This window comes from Labrus bergylta, chromosome 10, assembly GCF_963930695.1.
Source record: "Labrus bergylta chromosome 10, fLabBer1.1, whole genome shotgun sequence".
NCBI lineage: Eukaryota > Metazoa > Chordata > Actinopteri > Labriformes > Labridae > Labrus > Labrus bergylta.
This window is the reverse complement of record NC_089204.1, coordinates 26,252,805-26,272,714: the sequence shown is the minus strand read 5'-3', so window position 1 is coordinate 26,272,714 and position 19,910 is coordinate 26,252,805. Positions and strand designations below refer to the sequence as shown.

The 19,910-nt window shown below is 39.0% G+C and overlaps 1 protein-coding gene across 5 annotated transcripts in view; it reads left to right on the top strand.

Annotated features, from left to right (window-relative positions):
• Window positions 1–19,910, top strand: part of khdrbs2 (KH domain containing, RNA binding, signal transduction associated 2) — a 98,722-nt gene that overhangs the window by 72,867 nt on the left and 5,945 nt on the right. For 2 of the 5 annotated variants that reach the window (XR_010667066.1, XM_020632753.2), the window contains exons 7-10: window positions 8,671–8,753; window positions 9,499–9,557; window positions 12,239–12,322; window positions 15,943–15,995. Coding sequence is in view for 2 of the 5 variants with exons in the window: in XM_020632753.2 (XP_020488409.1) it covers window positions 8,671–8,753; window positions 9,499–9,557; window positions 12,239–12,322; window positions 15,943–15,995 (279 nt within the window). In the remaining 3 variants the exon portion in view is untranslated. Of the gene's footprint in view, window positions 1–8,670; window positions 8,754–9,498; window positions 9,558–12,238; window positions 14,825–15,942; window positions 15,996–19,910 lie in introns of those variants that run through there. The other 3 variants (XR_003808565.2, XR_010667067.1, XM_020632758.3) reach the window with 2 other exon arrangements.

Sequence of the window (19,910 nt, the reverse complement as noted above, 5' to 3'; positions counted from 1 at the left end):
ATGGGATCTGCAGCTTTACATATTTAGTCGACTGAAAAAAGGCACAACAAAAAGCAATGTTATGATTGTAAACAGGTGCTATGTTTGGAAAAGTTTCAGGGCTTCACCTTGCTGTGGGACAAGTTGTTAACTACAAAATATGCAAATAATTTCAGACCATGAATTATAATGTTCCATATATGTTGTTTGTGGCTGCTATTGGTTTGTGCTTCTATGATTACACATCGATCGTTGTTTTCTTGAATTGTTTTTATTTTTGTATCTACTGAGGAGGCAGATATATGTGTGTAACACTGGATCGTATAGTACCATAACATACTGTACCTTACAGTGTTCTATTAAATCATATCATACTGTACCTTACAGTGTTCTATTAAATCATATCATACTGTACTGTATCGTATCTTACCACACCATGCGGTATTCTATCGTATCGTATTGTATGGTATTATACAGTACTGTATCGTATTCTTTAGTATTGTACCATGCTGTACTGTAGTCTATCATATTGTATCTTATTGTAACGTATTGTTCGTATCCAATTGCATTATATCCCCTCTTTTGTATCTGATCTAATCTAAAACGCATCATATCACATTTTATTGTACGGTGTCATACTGTACTATATCATACATCGTACATATGTACTATATATATATATATATATATATATATATATATATATATATATATATATATATATATAATCTGAAGAATATACTTATATTTATCACATTTATTTATATTTATAGCATCCCATTAATTCAGCCATATATACCCAATAATTCACTTTTTTTAGTCTACATCTGTAAATTTTGTAATTACTGTACATAGCACAGACTCTTGCACTTTCTGCTTATTTGCACTTCTGGTGAGATGCCAAACCTCATTTCGTTACTCTATACTTGTATATGTGTAATGACAATAAAGTTGAATCTCATCTCATCTCATATCATATAAAAGAAAAGAAGAAAAGATGCATGTTATTGTTTTGTTTTTTAGTGTTCTAATACTAGATTTTCTGGATTTGATCTTGATTTTCTACAATAAACAAAACAGAGCATCATTTTTTTGTTTGCATTTGACTAGTATGTATTATATTTGGTTCAACACTTTAATTTAAAGCAAGCATAATCAAAGATGGCTTATGAATCATCAGCTTTGTCTTTCTCTGACAGTAATTTGTCATATTTATTAAATCAAGAAGCGGAGCATTCAGCCGCCATCTGCATCGAGCCGCAGAATGAACATCCCATCTTTACTTTAATGTGAAAGTGCTTAAAATGCAGATCCCTTATCCAGCAGAGAAGTCTGTTTTCCAGTGATACATTATCTGGCAGATCAGCAGTCAGCTAATGTCTTCTGTGTAAAATTGTGATATTGATTGCTTTAAAAAAAAAATTTAGCAGAGAAAATTACCAAAAAGACAAAATGAGCTGTTTTGTAATCTGATATGAGAATTATTTTCAGAGCATGCATTTTGATGTATTACAGTTGTATCACAGCTTCTTCCCACTTCTTGGCTCTTCCAGAGTGTGACCTGATTTTGGTAACACTCTTTGGATTCTGTGTTTCTGTTGCTTTCATTACAAGCATATTTTACAGTTTATCATGTGATAGAGATACAAATGTGAGTCATTCTTTTGAGTCTTAAATTGCAAAAATATCTCACTGAAATCTGTCTTTTAAGGTGGAATATGACCAACTTTTGCTGCTAAAGTGTTAGAGTTACCATAAATAACTTCCTGCTATGACTTTTAAACAAGTGTTAATGAATAAATGTTCCTAATCCCCTGGAAAGAGCAGCAGAGAGACATTTCACTGCAATCAGTACAAGTTCATTCATGTGAAACGTGCAAAGGGAGAGCAGAGAGAGATTAAAGATGTGATTTATGGCGTTTTATATAAACTGGGACCATGGCCTCACTTTAAAGATCAAATCCCATCTGGATCAAATCTTATCGTTTAATGTCAGAGCTGATGATAGGAGAGATGAATCCCGGAGTGATACAGGATCCTGTCCCTGACAGCACACCGTGAATTGTGCTGGTAAAAATTGAAACGCATGGCCTCGTTTTTTGTTTTTTTTTTAAACCTGAGCCTTGCAACCATACCGAGGCAACGCTGGAAATGCCATAATGTGATTAAACACAGAGCTTTGGGTGGCTTTGAAGAAAAAAAAAGTCTAATCTAGCTGCTGTGGAAAAAAGCAAAAAAAGGACACCCTTTTGAAATGGTGGGGGGGGAAATTCTCCCCATATCATCTTTTTCAAGAACATAAAAGATGCGTGAGATTCGAGAGGTTGTGTATACCTCTTGAAGGAGAGCAGACTCTCAGGCCAGCGTTATGCACATCTGCTGTAATTGCTTTACAACAATGGGGTTCAGCTACACTGCTGAGTTCACATTTGTTAGATTAATTATGGAAATTCTCCATGCAGAACTCTCCTGTTTATTAAAACAGATGTATGACACACACTTGCACTCGATTATTTAATAGAAGGAGAAACGCAGGTGGAATGCATAATGGCCCCGGTCGTCATCACCGGAGACTCAAGCCAGCTGTATAAGGAAAGCCTGCGCCGTCACATTGAATACTAAACTCTGCAAGATCACATGAACGACAACATGAAAAACTTGTTTAATGTCAGTGTTCTTGAACGTAATCAGGTGTTCTTAAAAGAGGCGAAATACAACCTTAGTGCACACCCAATTAATGCCAGAATTTTAAGCAACTATATTCAAAAGCAGATTCAGAATTTGAGTCTATAACCTTCAACAAAAGATGAATGCTGATTGAATTTGCACAGGTGAAAGAAGTGAAGAGCAGCATCTATTCACTGAGACAAAAGGCTGCAAATCTCATTTTCCTCCCCATTCTGCGGCGTGGAGAGGCATTCAGAGGCTGCTCCCTATGAAGATCAGTCACTGTCGGGGGACGTACAGGTTGTCAATTGATAATGAAGCACAGTGCTAAGGGCCTTTAGCTCCTCGCTGTACTAATTACACTGACTGAGCGAGGACTCTCCACCCTTGTGTTAACATTTGATTTATTTCCTCTGGCTTGTTAGAGAGGACCAGTGTTAATTGTTTTTACAGATGAGTGTCAAACTAAACGGATCCAGCCTTGTTAATTAGAGGCTGGATGTTTACACTGTTGTTCTTGTTGAATATCAATGCAGAAAAAAAGTTGTAGGTCAAAGCTTTGGAGAGGTCATCTGATGGAAAAGTCATAAATGTTTGGGATTTCTTTCTGCTGACACTGAAGTAAAAGACTCACATTCATGCATCTGTATTGTGCTTGTTAGAGAATGAAACAAAAATCAAACATGAAGTTAATTACCTTAACTCAGGGATCAGCTTCTAGCTGTTTCCCGAGCTCCAGCTGCATTTCATTTTCTGATAAACACATAGACATTTTGAACTAGATAACATTTTGTAATACTTCCGAGTAGGTGCTTAATCAAAGACGATGATTAAAAGTTCTTTGCCCAATGGTGTAGCAGCTTTTTTTGAGCAATATCTTATAAAAGTGGGCTAGAAACAGCCTCACAGCAGAAGAAAGCTTCTACCTTTTGCCTGTTTTTAGACTGGCTCAAAGTTAGAGTGCGACAGCATTTCAAATATGGGGATCCACATATTGGTTTTCATAACGCCTCTTTAGAAACCGATGGGTGTTAACTGAAACTATGTTATATAGACTGGCAGAGATTCCCAAACTTTTTCTGCAGGGCCCCCCATTGAGCATATTTTGAAGCCCCCTACCCCTCACCAGACACATGAACACAAAAACACATATTGTATATCCATATATCAATTACGCTGTCGCTCACACTCTTTGCTAACATTGTCTACAAAAAGTACAGAATAGCAACTTTGGTGTGACAGCTAAAGTTAAAAAACTAACAAGCGGCTTTGACAGAGGAAGACTTTAAAAGTGATATTACAACAGGAAACTTCCAGATTAATAACAGTCATAGTTTTCATTAGACCTTTTTTTTTAACCTGAACCTATGAAGATAAAAAGCTTCTTGAAATTAAAATTTGATCAAAATCCGAGATTAAGTCCTCCAGTCCTGCAATAATCAACATGCTTCTTTTTGTGAGAAGGATGCAATGTCTTCATTTGGCATCCTAACTTGTTCAGCTTCAGGCTGTCTGAAGCAAATACTCTGAGGCACAAACATAGACTGTAACAACACACATTGTAGCCTCTCTTCATTACCCACCGATGTGCAGCTGAAGCCGAGGGCGACACATGACTCTCTCTATTAAGCTTTGCAGTCCACCCCCCCCTACTGTCATAACTCCACGCCCCCCTAGAGGGCACATGTCCCACTTTGGGAATCACTGGACAATGGTAAACTAAATATACACTGTTTTTGGGTCATGCTACTTACACACATTGGCTGAAAATCACACAAATGTACAAACAGGATTTTGCAGACATGCACTAATGGAGAGATGACAGAGTGATGGGCTGCACATGAAAGATTAGGGGGGGTACAGAGTTTGGGGTTGCTCAAGGGCACCTCAGCAGTGCTCAGGAAGTGAACTGGCACCCTGCAGCTACCAGACCAATTTCCAGACTTGGTCTGCACTGGGACTTGCTGACTGGCAACCATCTGGTTCCCAACTCTCCCTACAGACGGGGCTACCTCATGCTGAGGCTTTAGTTTCAGTAATCACCACTTTCAACCCATCCTATTTTTCCTTGTGTTTTGGTTTTCTATTGGATAAAGTAGACAAACATTTCCCCTTTTGATGTAAAAGTTTAAAGGTGTGTGTCCAACTCTTCAGCATGCACAGCTTTAGTGTTTTAAAGTAAAACTTAAAAATAAAAAAAAAACACAAACCCAAAGTTTTAGTCAAGAAGAAGTTTGGAGTCGTATTTCTTTTGCAAATGTATTTTTTAAAGGCGACATATTTCAGATGAGGAAACTCTAAACCGGATAACTGCTGTGTTGGAAAGTGTAAACAGCAGCGTAACACCGAGATAACTTTATCAATACTTTCCTCATGGTGAGCCGGGCACACACACACACACACACACACACACACACACACACACACACACACACACACACACACCTCTTTCCAGTAAACGAACAGCTACACACAGTATTCTGGGTTAGGATTCGTTCAGATGTATTCAGCGTCTCTGTCATTTCTTTAGTTCTTTATTTAGCGTATCTAACGCACTGAGAACAACGCTGAAATTTTTCTTTATCTAAAGGCAGAACACATTATTATATTACGACTCAGTGGTAAAAACACCCATTTTAATACATATCAGCTACGGTAGAGGATGAGAGCTCATTCCTGTAATTTTTTTATTATATCCGAAGGTTTAGTTTTATATTACATTTGACTGAAATAAATCCACTGATTGCCTCACATTCACAGTCCAGTGTGGAGCGATTTGTCACGTGGGATTGCTTACAAAACAGTCAATTAGGGAGATACGCGGCTCTCTGGCTCTGCCTTTGTGGAGAAATACTCATGCAAGAAAAAGGAGAAGTATTGGATCCCCTGAACAACTTAATCCCTGACATAATCCCTAACTTTAATTTAGTCAAAGTCATGTTCACACAAATAAAGCCACACAGGAACCAGAACTGTTTGAATCAGCGCTCCCCGACAGGACCGAGAGAGAGAGAGAGAGAGAGAGAGAGAGTGTACAAGTCCTGAAAATGTAATTTATTTTGTGTTGCTGCACTTGATGTCCTTCACACTGATGTGTCACACAGCATTACCGAAAGCAGCTACACCTAAAGGAAGATGATATTACTCTTTTGTTACAGGCAGACATTGAGGATAATGGGATGTTGAGAACACGTCTAGCATCAACTGGCTTCTTTTAAGCTTTCACCACATTTCTTTCTGATGATTTAAAATGTATTAGATCTCTGAAAGGAACTGATCACTTCTATGTCAAGCTTTATTTGATACAGGAAGCTTGGAAAGGATTAGTCGGCTTTATATGTTGATAAAGAATAAACAAAGAAGAGCACTAAATATCTTTAATGAGACACATCTAACAAGTACACGAGCAGACAGTTGCTAAGTTTTTCTTTGGTGCATAATTTGGCCTTTCTCCTCTTAAGGTGTTATTCATGTTAAGCTGGTCATGGAGCTTTTAATCCACCATGATTGATTATCACTGCTGTTATGAATCAACCTTTTAAGACATAATTACGTTGGGTGTTTTCATCAGACAGATCAGTTGTAAGGGTTTGGTCTCAGGAGTGGGAAGGACACCGAGACTTTCTATAAGTAGTGGTCATTTGATATCTGAGGTGTATTCAGTGTGAAAGCTGAACCTGCATTATTTCAAATGGCCAGCATGAGACCTTTGATTGTCAGATTGCCACAGCTGCAGCAATGATCAGTAACCAGGATAGTAATGCATCGATCCTAATCAGCCAAGGCGGTAAAATGTTAAAATTAAGTCTTCTTTAAAGGGATGAAAACTTGTTAAAACGAGTAAAAAGATGGATCACTGTAGAAGTTGTCTTATTAATGAGGAAAAATACAATCTATTTTATTTCTGTGTGACTCTAAATTAATTTTAAATTAAACAAACTGATGCAAACAACAGCATTACCTGATAGTTTGAGATAATTAAAGTCCCCAAAATGTCCCTTTAGAAGATACGGCATCCTGAAAGTTGCCTGTGAGGCAAAACCCAGGGCACACAGGTTAAGGAGCACTCACTTTCTGTAATGAAACTTAATTGCTGCAAGTGCACGGTCCTCAGTGTGAGCCACTCTAATGAGTGTATAAGCATTTTAATGAACCCCTCTCCTCCCTGACCTGATTATTGGCAGCTGGACTGTCTTTTTTTTTTTTTTTTTTTTTTAGCATTTAATCAACTAAAACTGTAGAAAGTGAGACGATCAAAAGTGAAGGGGACATGTCTGCTCCAAGTGGAAATACAGCCTTGAGTCTGCCAGTAATTAAAAAAAGAAGAAAAGTTGCAGCAACATTCTTGGTGTCTCCTGGACGTATCTAGCAACTCTTCTGCACGCCTCCTCACCCACACCCGAATACGCGAACACATCACCCCTGTCCTGCAAAATCTCCACTGGCTCCCTGTCCCTTACCGTATCCAATTCAAAATCCTTCTCCTCACACATAAAGCCCTTAACCACCAGGCCCCTCCTACCTCACGGCTCTCCTTCACCCTCACACTCCTGCACGCAGCCGCCGTTCTTCAAAAGCCAACCTCCTAGCTCCCCTCTTAGAACCAAGCACTGAACCTGGGGGGACAGAGCCTTCTCCATAGCTGCCCCCTCCCTCTGGAACTCACTCCCCACACACATTCAACACTGCACCGACCCTCCTACTTTAAAATCACTTATCAAAACTCACCTCTTTAAACAAGCTTTTAATGTATGATTGTGATGTATTTTCTGTTTTCTGTAGTTTACCTTTATTGTTGTTATCTTTATGATTTGTTTTTAACACTGCGATGTCCGTTAGTCTGTCCTTCTGTGCTATTCTTTATGTTTTAACCATTGTAAAGTGTCTTTGAGTTTTTAAAAGCGCTTATAAATAAAATGCATTATTATTATTATTATCTAATGATCGTGTGTTATGCAGATGATTCGATGGTTTATGCAAGAGACAAAACAAAGTTAAAGGAGTGAGTGTGGTGAATACTGCAGTAAAAACTCTTGTACTAAAGCCAAATTAAGTTAAAATGTTTGCCTGAAATGTTCCGAACCAAGGTTACTTGGAGTCATGTGTAGATTTAAACAGTCGTAAACTTGATTAAAAAGATGAGGGGGGCAATCAGAGCTGTCAGAGGTATAAATAGCCTCTGATTGTCTGATGTTTACAGGGGTATAAATACATATATATTATTTTAGTCACTAAAATAAAGCCTTTTTTTAAACCCAGCGGAAGTGTTTCAAGGAATGATCTTTACTTTGAGATAGAAGAGGACAGTGTTAAGTGTTTATGCTAAATATAAATAGTTTTAATATAAGAATAAAACTATTATTTATAGATGTTCTTCAACTGCACTGATTATTTTTAGGTTTGTTTTGGGCTTATTATGCCTTTATAGAGCGATAGAACAGTGGATAGAGTCAGAAATTAGGGAGAGAGAGAGAGTGGGGGAATGACATGCAGGAAAGGAGCCACAGGTCAGATTCAGATTCGAACCCGGGCCGCCTGCTTGGAGGACTACAGCCTCCGTTCATGCACCCATAGGCCCTGGGGGATTTGTTTTTGTAAAGAAGCTTACAGGCAGCAGAGGAGAGACATTCTTTACTTTACAGCTAAAAATACATTAACTAAATCTTTACTGTGTGCAGATTTCTGTTTAGCCATCTTTATTGTTATTGAACATGGCTGCAGATACTCGCTGGCTTGTTGTGCTTGTTTCTTGAATAGATACTTCTCAATAGCTTGGATCTATATTGCAGTTAAACTCAGGAGGTGTCCATTAGGCTCCACTATTGAGACACGCTCCCCTGCCAGGATGGATCAATAACCCCTGTTGGACATGATTTTTTTTTTCTTGTTTCCTCTCCTATTATGAACCCAAAGTAATGGGGCTTTGCCTGTGGAACTAAGTATCGATTTGCCTTTTCAATTTATCTCTAACCAGTACCACTTGCATAGAGATGAAGTTCATGCTTACTGTGTGTGTTCTTGCAGGGCTATGACGACGGATATGGCGGGGAATATGACGAAGAGAGTTATGAAGCCTATGAGGACAACTACAGCAACCAGTCGAAAAGGTGACGCTCACACCCATGCAAGTTTTGCATGAACAAAAACAGCCATTCACTATTTTTTTCAATCACCATCTGGCTACAGTTCTCTACTAAACAGAATGGGAAAGGTTGAGTGTAACCAGCTGTCTTACTGCTGAACATTTTAAAATAACAGAGTTCATAATTATCTTTTAAACCATGAAAAACTTTAATCCCATGAAGATAATGCATTTATCGTGATAACTTGTGCTGCCTGTGTATCTAAACTCTGATGCATCCTATCCCTCTCTTCCATTGTCTTCCAAAGACATACTCATTTAAAAACACATCAATGAGCAACAAAGGCACTGCACTTATCGCACATGCACCATCCTGCTGCTGAAAAAATACTAGAAAAAGCATCTACTGAGTATTAATCCACAGCTGAAAATAGTCCCCAACAAACGTAGTATATAAAGCTGCTTCAGTTATATAAGTGCCGAGCCGAAGAAGGAAATTACAGAGCCTTTTCAAGAGTAAAAAAACACGTTTCTCCGGCATGTTTTTAAAGATCTGTCTTCAGTTTGAACTAACGGACACTGAGCTGACGGAGATAGACAACAAAGTGCTTTTTCAGGGCGTTTGCTGATTGATGTGCCAGCCTGAAGTGTACTCGTGATATTTTAACCTTGGGGAAAGGCTTTGTAATATCTCCCCATTATAAAAAATAAAATAAAATACAGCGTTTTGTTGTTGACATTGACCAGTGTTTTCTCTCTATCTGATTTAGCATTTCAGAATATTATGAATACGGACATGGAACCAGTGATGAATCGTACAACAACTACGGTAAGCTTGGTTTTATTTTTAAAAAGCTTTTTGTTGAACACCAGTGATCCAATTATTAGTCATACCTTTTCTGATGTGTCATTCCTGGTGTTCTTTCCACTGGCTCGTGAAGTAAAGTGTTTGATGTTGCAAAAGAAGAGTTGTCATATTCACACTTTGGGAGCATAAAATATGAGTTGATAATTTGGTAAAATCGATTAACATAATAGTTCTCTCATTCTGGCTCCCCACTTGTGAGAATTTGCAGATTTTTTTTGGTTTGTACCTGAGTGGTCATTTGATGCTGTGGGTCGTAAAAAAAAGCTGTCAAAAGATCTCACTCTGTACATTTGCATGCACCGTTAAGTCCTGCTATGGTTACAGCTCGATTAGGCCATCTAATTAGAATACTGTCCTTGTCCCGGTATACAAGCACCGGGGGGAAATCGATTTATTGACTGGAGTATGTCCAGCTCTGCTACGGTAGGTGGCCTTATGCTCCTTTCAGCTGGTTATCGAACCTTCTTCCAGCTGACCTATTGCGTCCCAAACTAAATAATCGACAGTCACCATCCCGGCTTTTCCTTCCTTTCATGTACTTCAATACGTTTAAGTCTTTTAGCTGACACAACTTAAACAGTGTCTCCTCATCTAAAATCCTGAATCAAAAAGTGTGTGGTTCTTACTCTGACACTCTTCAAGTTGATACCTTAATCTTGTTTTCTTTATGGCTTTCTTTTATATTCATTATACTGTTGGACTTCAGGGTCAAAGCCTGTGGAACTGTGGAGCATGCACAGGCCACCTAGGCCAGTTTGAGGTGTATCCATGCAAGAGTAAATTGATCCCCAACCACATTATCTGCTTTATATAGGCTAGTCGACTTCAGGAAATTCAGCTTGGTACAGTTTTAGCTAAGAGGTTAACATGTTTTTTAAAAGTCAGGTTTTAGTCAGGGGGCTGTTGCCTTACAGCGAGGAGGTTCCTGGTTCAAATCCTGAGTTTGCATGTTCTCCCTTTGCATGTGTGGGTTCCCTCTGGGTACTCTGCCTTCCTCCCACAGTTAATCCCACAGTCCATAGGTTTACCTGTCAGGTTAATTGGTGACTCTAAATTGTCCGTAGGTGTGTGAGGGTGGCTGGTTGTCTCTACATGTCAGCCCTGTGATTGACTGGCGACCAGTCCAGGGGCTACCCCACCTCTCACCCAATGACAGCTGGGCTCGGCTCCAGCCCCACCCCGTGATCCCAAAAGGGAAAAAACTGTAAAGATAATGTATGGATGGGAAGTTTTAGTCGGACTACACAATAAATCAACGTACTGTCATGGCCGTGGGCTTAAGGTAATGCGTTTTTGTTGCAAAGTAGGATCTTCTAGTTTGCAGACCATTAACAGTCATTATGTAGGCTTACTGTAAGAAAGGAATTGAAGATAGTTGTTTGTTGCAGCTGAACTCCATACAAAGGAACGTGCAGCATGAATTAGTCTATTTTTGCACGAGTATTGTGAACATTCCTGCAATACATGCAACAAAGTAATTGCTCAAAAACAGCCTGGCACATCCTTAAATGTTTTTCAGTGCTTCCATAACTTAACTTTAAGCTGTTATTATTTCACAAAGCAACAGTTATCTGCCTGTATTGTTAAAGATAATTGGTCAAATGTGTGGACACAGGATTAAAAAACAAACTTTTGAAATAAACACCCTTGAAACTTATTTAAATTTAAACCAGGTGAAAAAAAAGTCTTGGCTGCAGCTTCACAGAAATGTTAAAGATGTTTCACTGCAGAGAAACAAAAGGGAAAAAAAGGCCTTGTGATTCCAGCCCACTTCTAATCATCCTCACCCTGGGAGCCGCTCCTGCATGCATCAGCCCTCCTACCTTTTCTGGCTACGGGGCTGCATTTGACTAGAACAGTAAATGTGCCAGTGGAAGCTCAGGGGGCAAACTGGTGCCCGCTGTAAAGGTGGAGTGTTTTGCTTTTTGGATACAGGCCTTATTGGCTTATTCCAGAAAAGCTGTTACTTTCGGCTGAGCAACCTCTGCTGTGCACACAACACCGCAGTCAGTTAAAACAAAAATGAATCCTAAAAACAGCAAAGCGTGTATTTGTACTTGTTTAAATCCTCCAGAGATATTTTTAAGGTTTTAATTCAAACCATAAAGTTAAACATGTAAAGCTCCAATTTAAACAGCAAAAAATGTTAAAAATGCAAAAAATGTGGAAACAAGGTTTTCCCATGACGGAGGCGATAAGCTGGTTGCCACTCCGGGTTCGCAGGCTCATTCATTTTCAGCACAATGAATTGTGCATTGGGGTGTTGAGGTCGGACCAAACCAAAACCAAGGGGCCAATGATTTGATTTTCTGCTCCATAAACACTTTCTTATTTGGAAGCGGTGCAATGTGCCATGCAGCAGAGGTGGCCGTCTTTATGTAATTTGGCTCCATGTGGAAAGAGCTGCTGACAGCCAGATCTCAGTGTTGGTCCAACAGAGGGCAAAGAGCTTATAAAATTAATTTTCTGTGGAGAGAAGCCCCCCAAAGAACCTCGGATAGAATTTTCTCGCTTGAGTTTTCTTGTCTTTGCGTAAATGGATTGTGAGAGGATAGTGTTCCGTATACCTGAGCTCACAGTTTGACTTTGTGACATGAACTTTCTCTGCACAGTGAATGGTTTGATTTTTTTTTTCTTTGCAGAGGAGGAGTGGGCCACTTCCCGTCCCAGTCTCAAAGCCCCGGTATTACGGCTGACAAGAGGGGGCTACAGGAAACATCCCTATGGTAGATACTGAAGGTGCTCCCTCCAGAAATGTGACCTCCGATTACAAACTCTTTCTATATTTTTTAAATTCCTCATAAAATGTTGTAACGTTTGCTTTTTTTTGTTCGTCTCCTTCAGACATAGAAATAAAGAATAACCCCATAGAGCACAGAAATACACAAACGTTAATATTACTGGAATATTCAGACTTTTTTATGCATATAGGATAAAGTCCAAAATTGGAAAATACACATGAACGGACACATGAAATGATACCCACACATGCCGTAAGGTTGTTTTCTCAAATTGGCTGTTAAAATGTTTTTCATCCCTCCTCTTTCCCCTCAAATAAATGTAGTTATTTCAGATTTTTGACATTAAACAGCAGACTTTAGGACACATTAGCTTCCATATGTTGCCTTTAATGTAGTGATTATAAACTTTTACTGAACCCCGGTGCTGTGATGCTACACAGTACATAAAAACATCCTGGTCATACCTTAACAACACAACGCATCAGATGTTACAGACCCCCAAAAAATGAGGTGACGCCTGCGAGCTGGTTCAGGCAGTCAACTCAAGCTGCACTGATTTCACACCTGACATGGCGTCATTTTTCCACAATCGCCTGACGACACCTCCGTCCAATTAGCAGTCTATTTAAACTGCAAGATTTCTGCTCTCTCACTTCTGCTCTCTGATTGCCAGCTCTGACACACACACACACACACACACACACACACACACACACACACACACACACACACACACACACACACACACACACACACACACACACACACACACACACACACACACACATAGGAGAGAGCCAGCTTGTAGATAACTTTGTGAGAGTGCTAGTTTGAGACACACTAGTATTTGGTTAGTACAAAAAAAAATAGCTGAGAGTTAAATTGAGTATATTATTTAACTTAACTAATAACAAATGTAGGAAATTGACGCAGCAGCCCAGTTCTCCTTCCCAAGTCACATATTCACAGCACAGCATTTGAGTCAATGACCCAGAGTGTCAGAATATGAATCAAGGTGCTTTCATGCTTACACAAAAGTCCTGAAAATGTCCTCAAGTTTTCTGGGTATGCTGCATGTGTGAACACAAACAGCTGCATCTTTTCACTCCGCCTTTACCCAGAGTGAAAGGCCTGCCACTCCCCCTAGTAGAGTTCCACATGTAGTTGTGCTGAGCTGATGTGAGAATGCAGCAGGAAATGTTCTGGGAATTTCCCAGCAAGCACTCAGGAGGGAGTGGTGATGATGTTTAAATAATGTGATCAATGAAAGACCATAGTTTGTTTGCACGTTACCGTTGCAATCTCGATGTAATGAAACAGCTTCATTTTGTTTCCTTTTCGCCAGTTTGTTCCTCTCCGCTTTTTTGTTATATATATATTGTGATTGTGTTGAACTACAGGTTGCACTGCTATAAAGGCAAACATTCTCATCATAGCATCGTGTAGCAGACTCCGTTGCTTCGCTCACAGCTTCAGCGTTGTTCTTTTTATGCCACGCTTGCCTCCTGAGTTTGACAGGGAAAGCCTCCTGCTGTGAGGGGCATGTGTGAACAACCACTCAGGAAGATTTCAGGGCCAGTGTGCCAGGAAATCTTCGAGAAGTGTGCTTATGTGTAAGGTGGTAATAAATTGCATGAGAGGGGAAGAAATATAAAATTCTGACACAGTAGTCTTTGTTAGCGTGTCAAGACATCCAACGTGTCTTCCGCTGTGACAAGACATTTCAAAGAAGCGAAAAGCCTAATCTCTCTTTTTAGTTCCACTGCAGTTCCTTGAATACACAATGTTTTCATCTGGAGTTTCCTTTCGTTGTATAAGAGAAAACAGAAAACAGCATGAAAGCTTCTTAGCTCATTGTGGGTCATTGAAAATTGTGTCACATGCAGGATGATTCTTTCAAAAAAAGAGAGCTGCGTAGAAAATGTGATGCACACTTCACAGTGACTGTGGACTCAGTCTGGTTTAAATTAATCTTTCCTGTACTAAAAAAGACCTCAAAACAAAAACAGTCTGATTACAAACCAGCTTCTTCAAATGTGTTCACTCTCTGCCTTTGTAAAAAATAAATCAAGGTAGGCTTTGTGGCTTCTTTGTCTCCAGATGTTTCTGTGCAAATGAGTATCTGTCTGCAGAAACTTCTCTCCTTCTGTGACTTCATTAACAATCATTAATAAGGCGACCGGCACATTGCTGTTTACTCAAACGACCTGATAAACTTCATTAAAGGCAACAGATGGAAACTAAACCTTTTCCCGCACTGAAAAGAAAAACAGAATGAAAAGTGACTCAATAAGCTTTTGTTACATAAGAATGTTTCGCGGAAATCAGCCTGTATTGTGATTTGAAATGAGATGTGAGATTTGTTTTTTGTTTGGGTTAAAAAAAGCAATCAGCAATATTCAGTGTGTACTTTATAACCGTGCATTGTTTTTGTGTGTAATCTGTATTTGTACATAAAGCATTTAATAAAAACGACATAAACCTGAAGACGGTGTGGAAGACTCTCTAAATAGGTGGCTATGGAGCTATAAAATGCAGATTTGTTAATAAAACTGACACCGAGGCTGTGTAACAACTGTTTTGCAGGAAGCGACTAACTCGTTTTCTAAATTAAAAAAAAAAAGTCCACCAACCTGTCTCCAAATAATCCCTGCATAGTCGTCGTTCTCAATCTTCGATCACTCTCCCATTTAGAACTAATACATCTCTTTTCTTAATCCATTCTGTGAAGTTGTACATCATTAAACAGACTCTGATTGACTCTGAGAATGATATGGAGTTAAAAGAGGTAAGAAGCCCTGATATATTGTCATTAAAATGCATTAAAAATAAGATGAGCATTTGAAGCTGACTCATGAGGAGCATAATGAGCCCATGCAGAAAAGTAGATATTTGATATATTCAGGCTCTGATAGTGTGTTTTTGTTTTTTTTTGCTGAGTGGAAAATCTTTTTTGATCTGCGACTCATCAATGTCTCTGCTAACCTCTTTCTGAGTTTCTGTCATTTAACCTGAGAGCGCTGGATTTGCACCGTAAACTCTCCGTGCATTAAAAACGCCGACGCTGAAGTCCAGCTGAAGTTTAAGCGCTTTGAATTCTCTTTTGTGATTAGTCGGCCCTGAAGCCCGGCTCGCATTAAGAGCGTAGATCACTGGACTGAAAGGAAGACTAAACACTAAAGCAGGTAACCCTAATAACAATAATTCTAATTTAATCATCCAATGCTAACCTCCACTTAAAAAAAAGTAAACCTGCCCTTTTTAACCCCCCAATAAATTAAAAAAATCCCCTCATCTCTCTAAATAAACATTCAATGAGGAATTCAGCTAACACAAGAGATAATACGTTTCAATAAACGGAACTAAAAATAATGTCCCGCAAACTAAACATAATATTAATTTAACGCCCCAAAAATTTGCTCAAAACCCCTCATGACATTTTATGATGATAAAACTTGGATTGGTTTACTTTTTTCACAGTGATAGAAGTTCATGTTTGTTCTGTGCTGTTTGTTGTGCATGCAGTGTGTCGGTCGAGTCTTGTGTGTGATGGAGGATGTGTGTTTGACGTTTATATTTACACTGCTTTGTTTTCTCTCTTATAGATAAAGAAACACGCTATAATGTGTTTTTAACAAAGTGGAGAAGAACGTCACAGGTGAGTGGATTTATCTTCAGTCACCAGAGACAGATCTGTAGTGGAAACACAAGCCCCCCCCTAAAAGTCAAAAGATTTAGAGCTGCCCCGCCTGATTGGCTGCAGTAGAGGCCGTAAGCTCCGCCTTCTCTAAATAGCGTAGCTCTTTATTGTGATTGCTATGAAAAGAAAAAGGAAAAACAGTTGAGCAGCTCTTGTCAGTGGCAGCACACACAGACACACAGGAATAATAATAATGTAAAGACAAACATTAAGAGTACATCATAAAGAAAAAATAGTTACAAACATTCATCAAATTCATTAAATTTTCCTTAAGTGATTTGTGTGCTCCAGTATTTTCTTTGGATCTGAAAGAAAGTATCAAAGTATCAAAAATGAACGTGTGGACTTAATTTGAAGGAAGATAAACTTTCCCAAAATCTGCCCGTCTTCATGCTTACAAGAAAAACAATTCACTACAACGATGGAAAGGTAATTCTTACATGTTGATACGGCAAAGCGGGACCTGTGCGAAGATGATACCATTAAAATAGAACAGAATAGAATGCCTATATTGTTATTATACAATTGTACAACTAAATTATTAACAAGCAGCCACTCGTATTACCACACAGAATTGAACTACACAGAATCGTTCTATATTTCCGCCAATCATCCGTCCATTTTATGGTAGCCCTCAAGTTTCCAATCCTATCCAATCGTCTTGTAAAGGAGAGATGCCGACCCCTGATAATTTAGCTTCTGTGGAAAAACTCCAGCTAGCCTCCTTAAGATGACTGTAATCTACTCTCTTTTTTACATTTATTTTAATGAGTGCCTCCATATGAACCCATTCCAAAAACCCTACCTGTCCCCGTCAGTGTGGCTCTTTTAGCCTCTTCGATTGACTTTTTTTTCCTTTAAAATTAGAATTTCAATGCTAACCTCTACTTCAAAGCTCACAGTTGAAAACAGATTGACATCTCCAGTCTGTTAACGAGTGTTCATCTTAATTCTTAATCACAGTTAACAACTGAACTTGTCCATTTCTGTTTATGGATTCATAGTTTCTTAGAACTCAATGTGTTTGCAGCGTTAAAGGATTGAATAATAATTTCTGTCCCGCTGCACATTCTCGTGAATCCACCATTAAAGCTCATTTATGTTAACTCCGAGAGTTACAGTGCACAGTTAGAGTGACTCTGACATCTCGTTAAAAACATAATAAAGCACACACGAGCAATTAAAAATAATGGAAAATCTGAAGTAATTAATCATCTGATGTGTAGAACAGCAGAGAAGTGACTGTATGAGGAAGCTTGAAGAGAAGTGCATTATCGTTAGGGAGATTTAGATTTTAAAATGAAATATACAGAAAACAGAACTCAGGTAATTTAATACAAAATCATTAATACAGCACCAACCTTATTTTCCTCCTACAGATATGTTCATTGTGTTTCTTCTGCACCATTTATTTGCATCTCTCCTTCCTGCTGTTTCTGTAATAAATCCCATTTGTGTGTATTTTTCACTCCTTCCTGTTCCGTGCAAATGCAGCTTCACATAATCCCCATGGACAAATACCTGCTGACCCGTTCATTATTCATGCCCTTTCTTCTTGAGATTTTTCCAAAAGCAATTCTGTTTTGAAAATATATTCAAAGGCATAACAACTTAATTGTACACTTGTTCTGGTAATGCATAAAAAAAAAAAAAAGATTTATGAACAAAGCAGACCCAGAAGTGTTGCATCAATAGTTGTTTGTGTTTGTGCTGAAGATGTATTTCCCTCCTGGAAGGCTGCAATAAGTCACGCTCTTTCATTTTCTAGATGCAGAAAATGCCTTTTTAAATGCAGTTTGGCACATTTTGTTGATTTCACACAAAAAAGAACATTAAGTTATCTGCGATCTTAATGGGCTGTCGTGACTGCAGAGCACATTATTGTGATTGATCGAGACAGGAGAAAGAAAAAAAAAAGCTTAAAGAGCTACAGCAAATATTCAAGCAATTCATCTTAAATAACCTCCGTCTTCATCAAAACGATATTAGTGACATGCATGAATCCTTACTTACCAAAGAGATCTTCATTGTGCTTGTCACAGCAGGCTTTTCTTTAGTCGATGCTTCTATTCAGTGAGACATATTTCATCAAGGACAAAGAGTCTGTGAATAGCCGGACACAAACAGCAGTCTCAAGTGTAAGAAGAGGAATTTGTGCGCTTTGTAGTTATTCTGAGCTTGTGAAACAAAAGAACTGACTTCCTGCAAAGAAAAACAATGTTTGAATTGACGGACAATCTGCAGATTTCATGATGAAAAACTTCATGAAACAAATCTGCACTTCAACTGGCATTCAAGTATTCCCCACCTGCCCCACCCCACCACCAATGCATCCTTTTTATAATGTTGCCTAAACATCAGACCGCATATTCCTGAAAAACTGTTATTTACTCCCCAGCAGCCATATGGAGGACAAACTGTGCAGGTCCGCTCTCGTTCACTGTGTACGGCAAGCATGCTGGGATACCTGGCAATTCAATCCAAAGTGGGGGTGCAATTAGAGGGTGTGAAAAAAAAAAGGAAAAATTCAAATGTATCTCACATCACGACACAGCCAGGCAAGGTGCAGCAGTAACGCCTTTCTGAACAACTGTGTGTGTGTGTGTGTGCAACCAGAAGATGAAAAAAGAGAGTGACGATGAACATACATGCAGCTTTATTTCAGAAAGAAAAAAAACCCTAACCCTAATATTGATCATGTTTCATTCAAATTGGCTTAGAATAAAAACTGCTGGAATTTTACTTGAGATGAAAAAGCTGAACTTAGAGCAACTGTAATTTATCCAGCATCAATGAGCGTCCTCTTTTAAGCAGCTTGTCCCCACATTAAGTCAAGATCATTAGCCCTGCACACCACAGGTTAGAACTGTTAATTGTGTAAGCGATTATACTTGAGAAGGTTGTTATAGCGAAAGACAGAGAAGAGAAGAAATCAGCAATTTAACACTAAATATCTAAACAACCCTAAAGCTGGCCACACACAACACCATTTTAGGCTCGATTTTCACCTCCCAACAATCAGCCCGTTGGCCCGATTCAAGGCTTGTTGTATCTGATTTTTTTGTCCAAAAAATCCCCCAAAATAGCGTGTGGTGTCACTTTTATTTTACTGCTTCCCATCAAATCAGAGCCTCCCCGATCTGGACACGATTCCTGGTTGGACTTTCCTCCGACAGAATAGCCTCAGCAGCCAGTGAGAGCGAGCAAAGGAAGCATTACTAACTGGATGTTGCGTTTGGTTTAAACTGTCCTTATGTCTGTGGTCTCTTAAATTGGTTAAGATATATAAAAAAAAAACGTCTAGTGTGTGGCAAGCGTAAACCATTTAATCGGTTTGAATCTTCAGTAAGAGCTGCGTCCATAGCAGCGGTTAACTCATTATTCCTCTTTAAACGAGCTAAGCTAGCTGTTATTACTCAAATTAAAGTGAACATTTCCACTGATGGTGAAGTGACACACGGTGAATCAGCTCAGCATCTGAATGAGATTTTTTTTCTCTCGCTATTTGGAGTCCGCTGGCACTTTCTATTTAATTCACTAGTTGTGGAAAAACGCACAAAGCACCATTATTTGTTCACTACATGTGCCATCTTCCATTTAGTCATTTTCTCTGTCATTGAGAGCAGTTTTCAAATCTTTAATCTCCTTATGTTTCTGCTGTTTTCGTCTTCTTCCTCTGTTACACTCAGTGAAAAGACCAACATCAAATTAACCGGGCTTCTTTCCGCAGATGATTACATGTAGCCCTCCAGAGTCTGTTATATCCCTATAGCAACCACATGCTTTTCATTGTAGAGGTTTGTTATTCTTGACAACGGTGCACTATGGAGGAATAGCAGACCTTTGCTGTGCAGAGTAAGCCAATCAGAATCA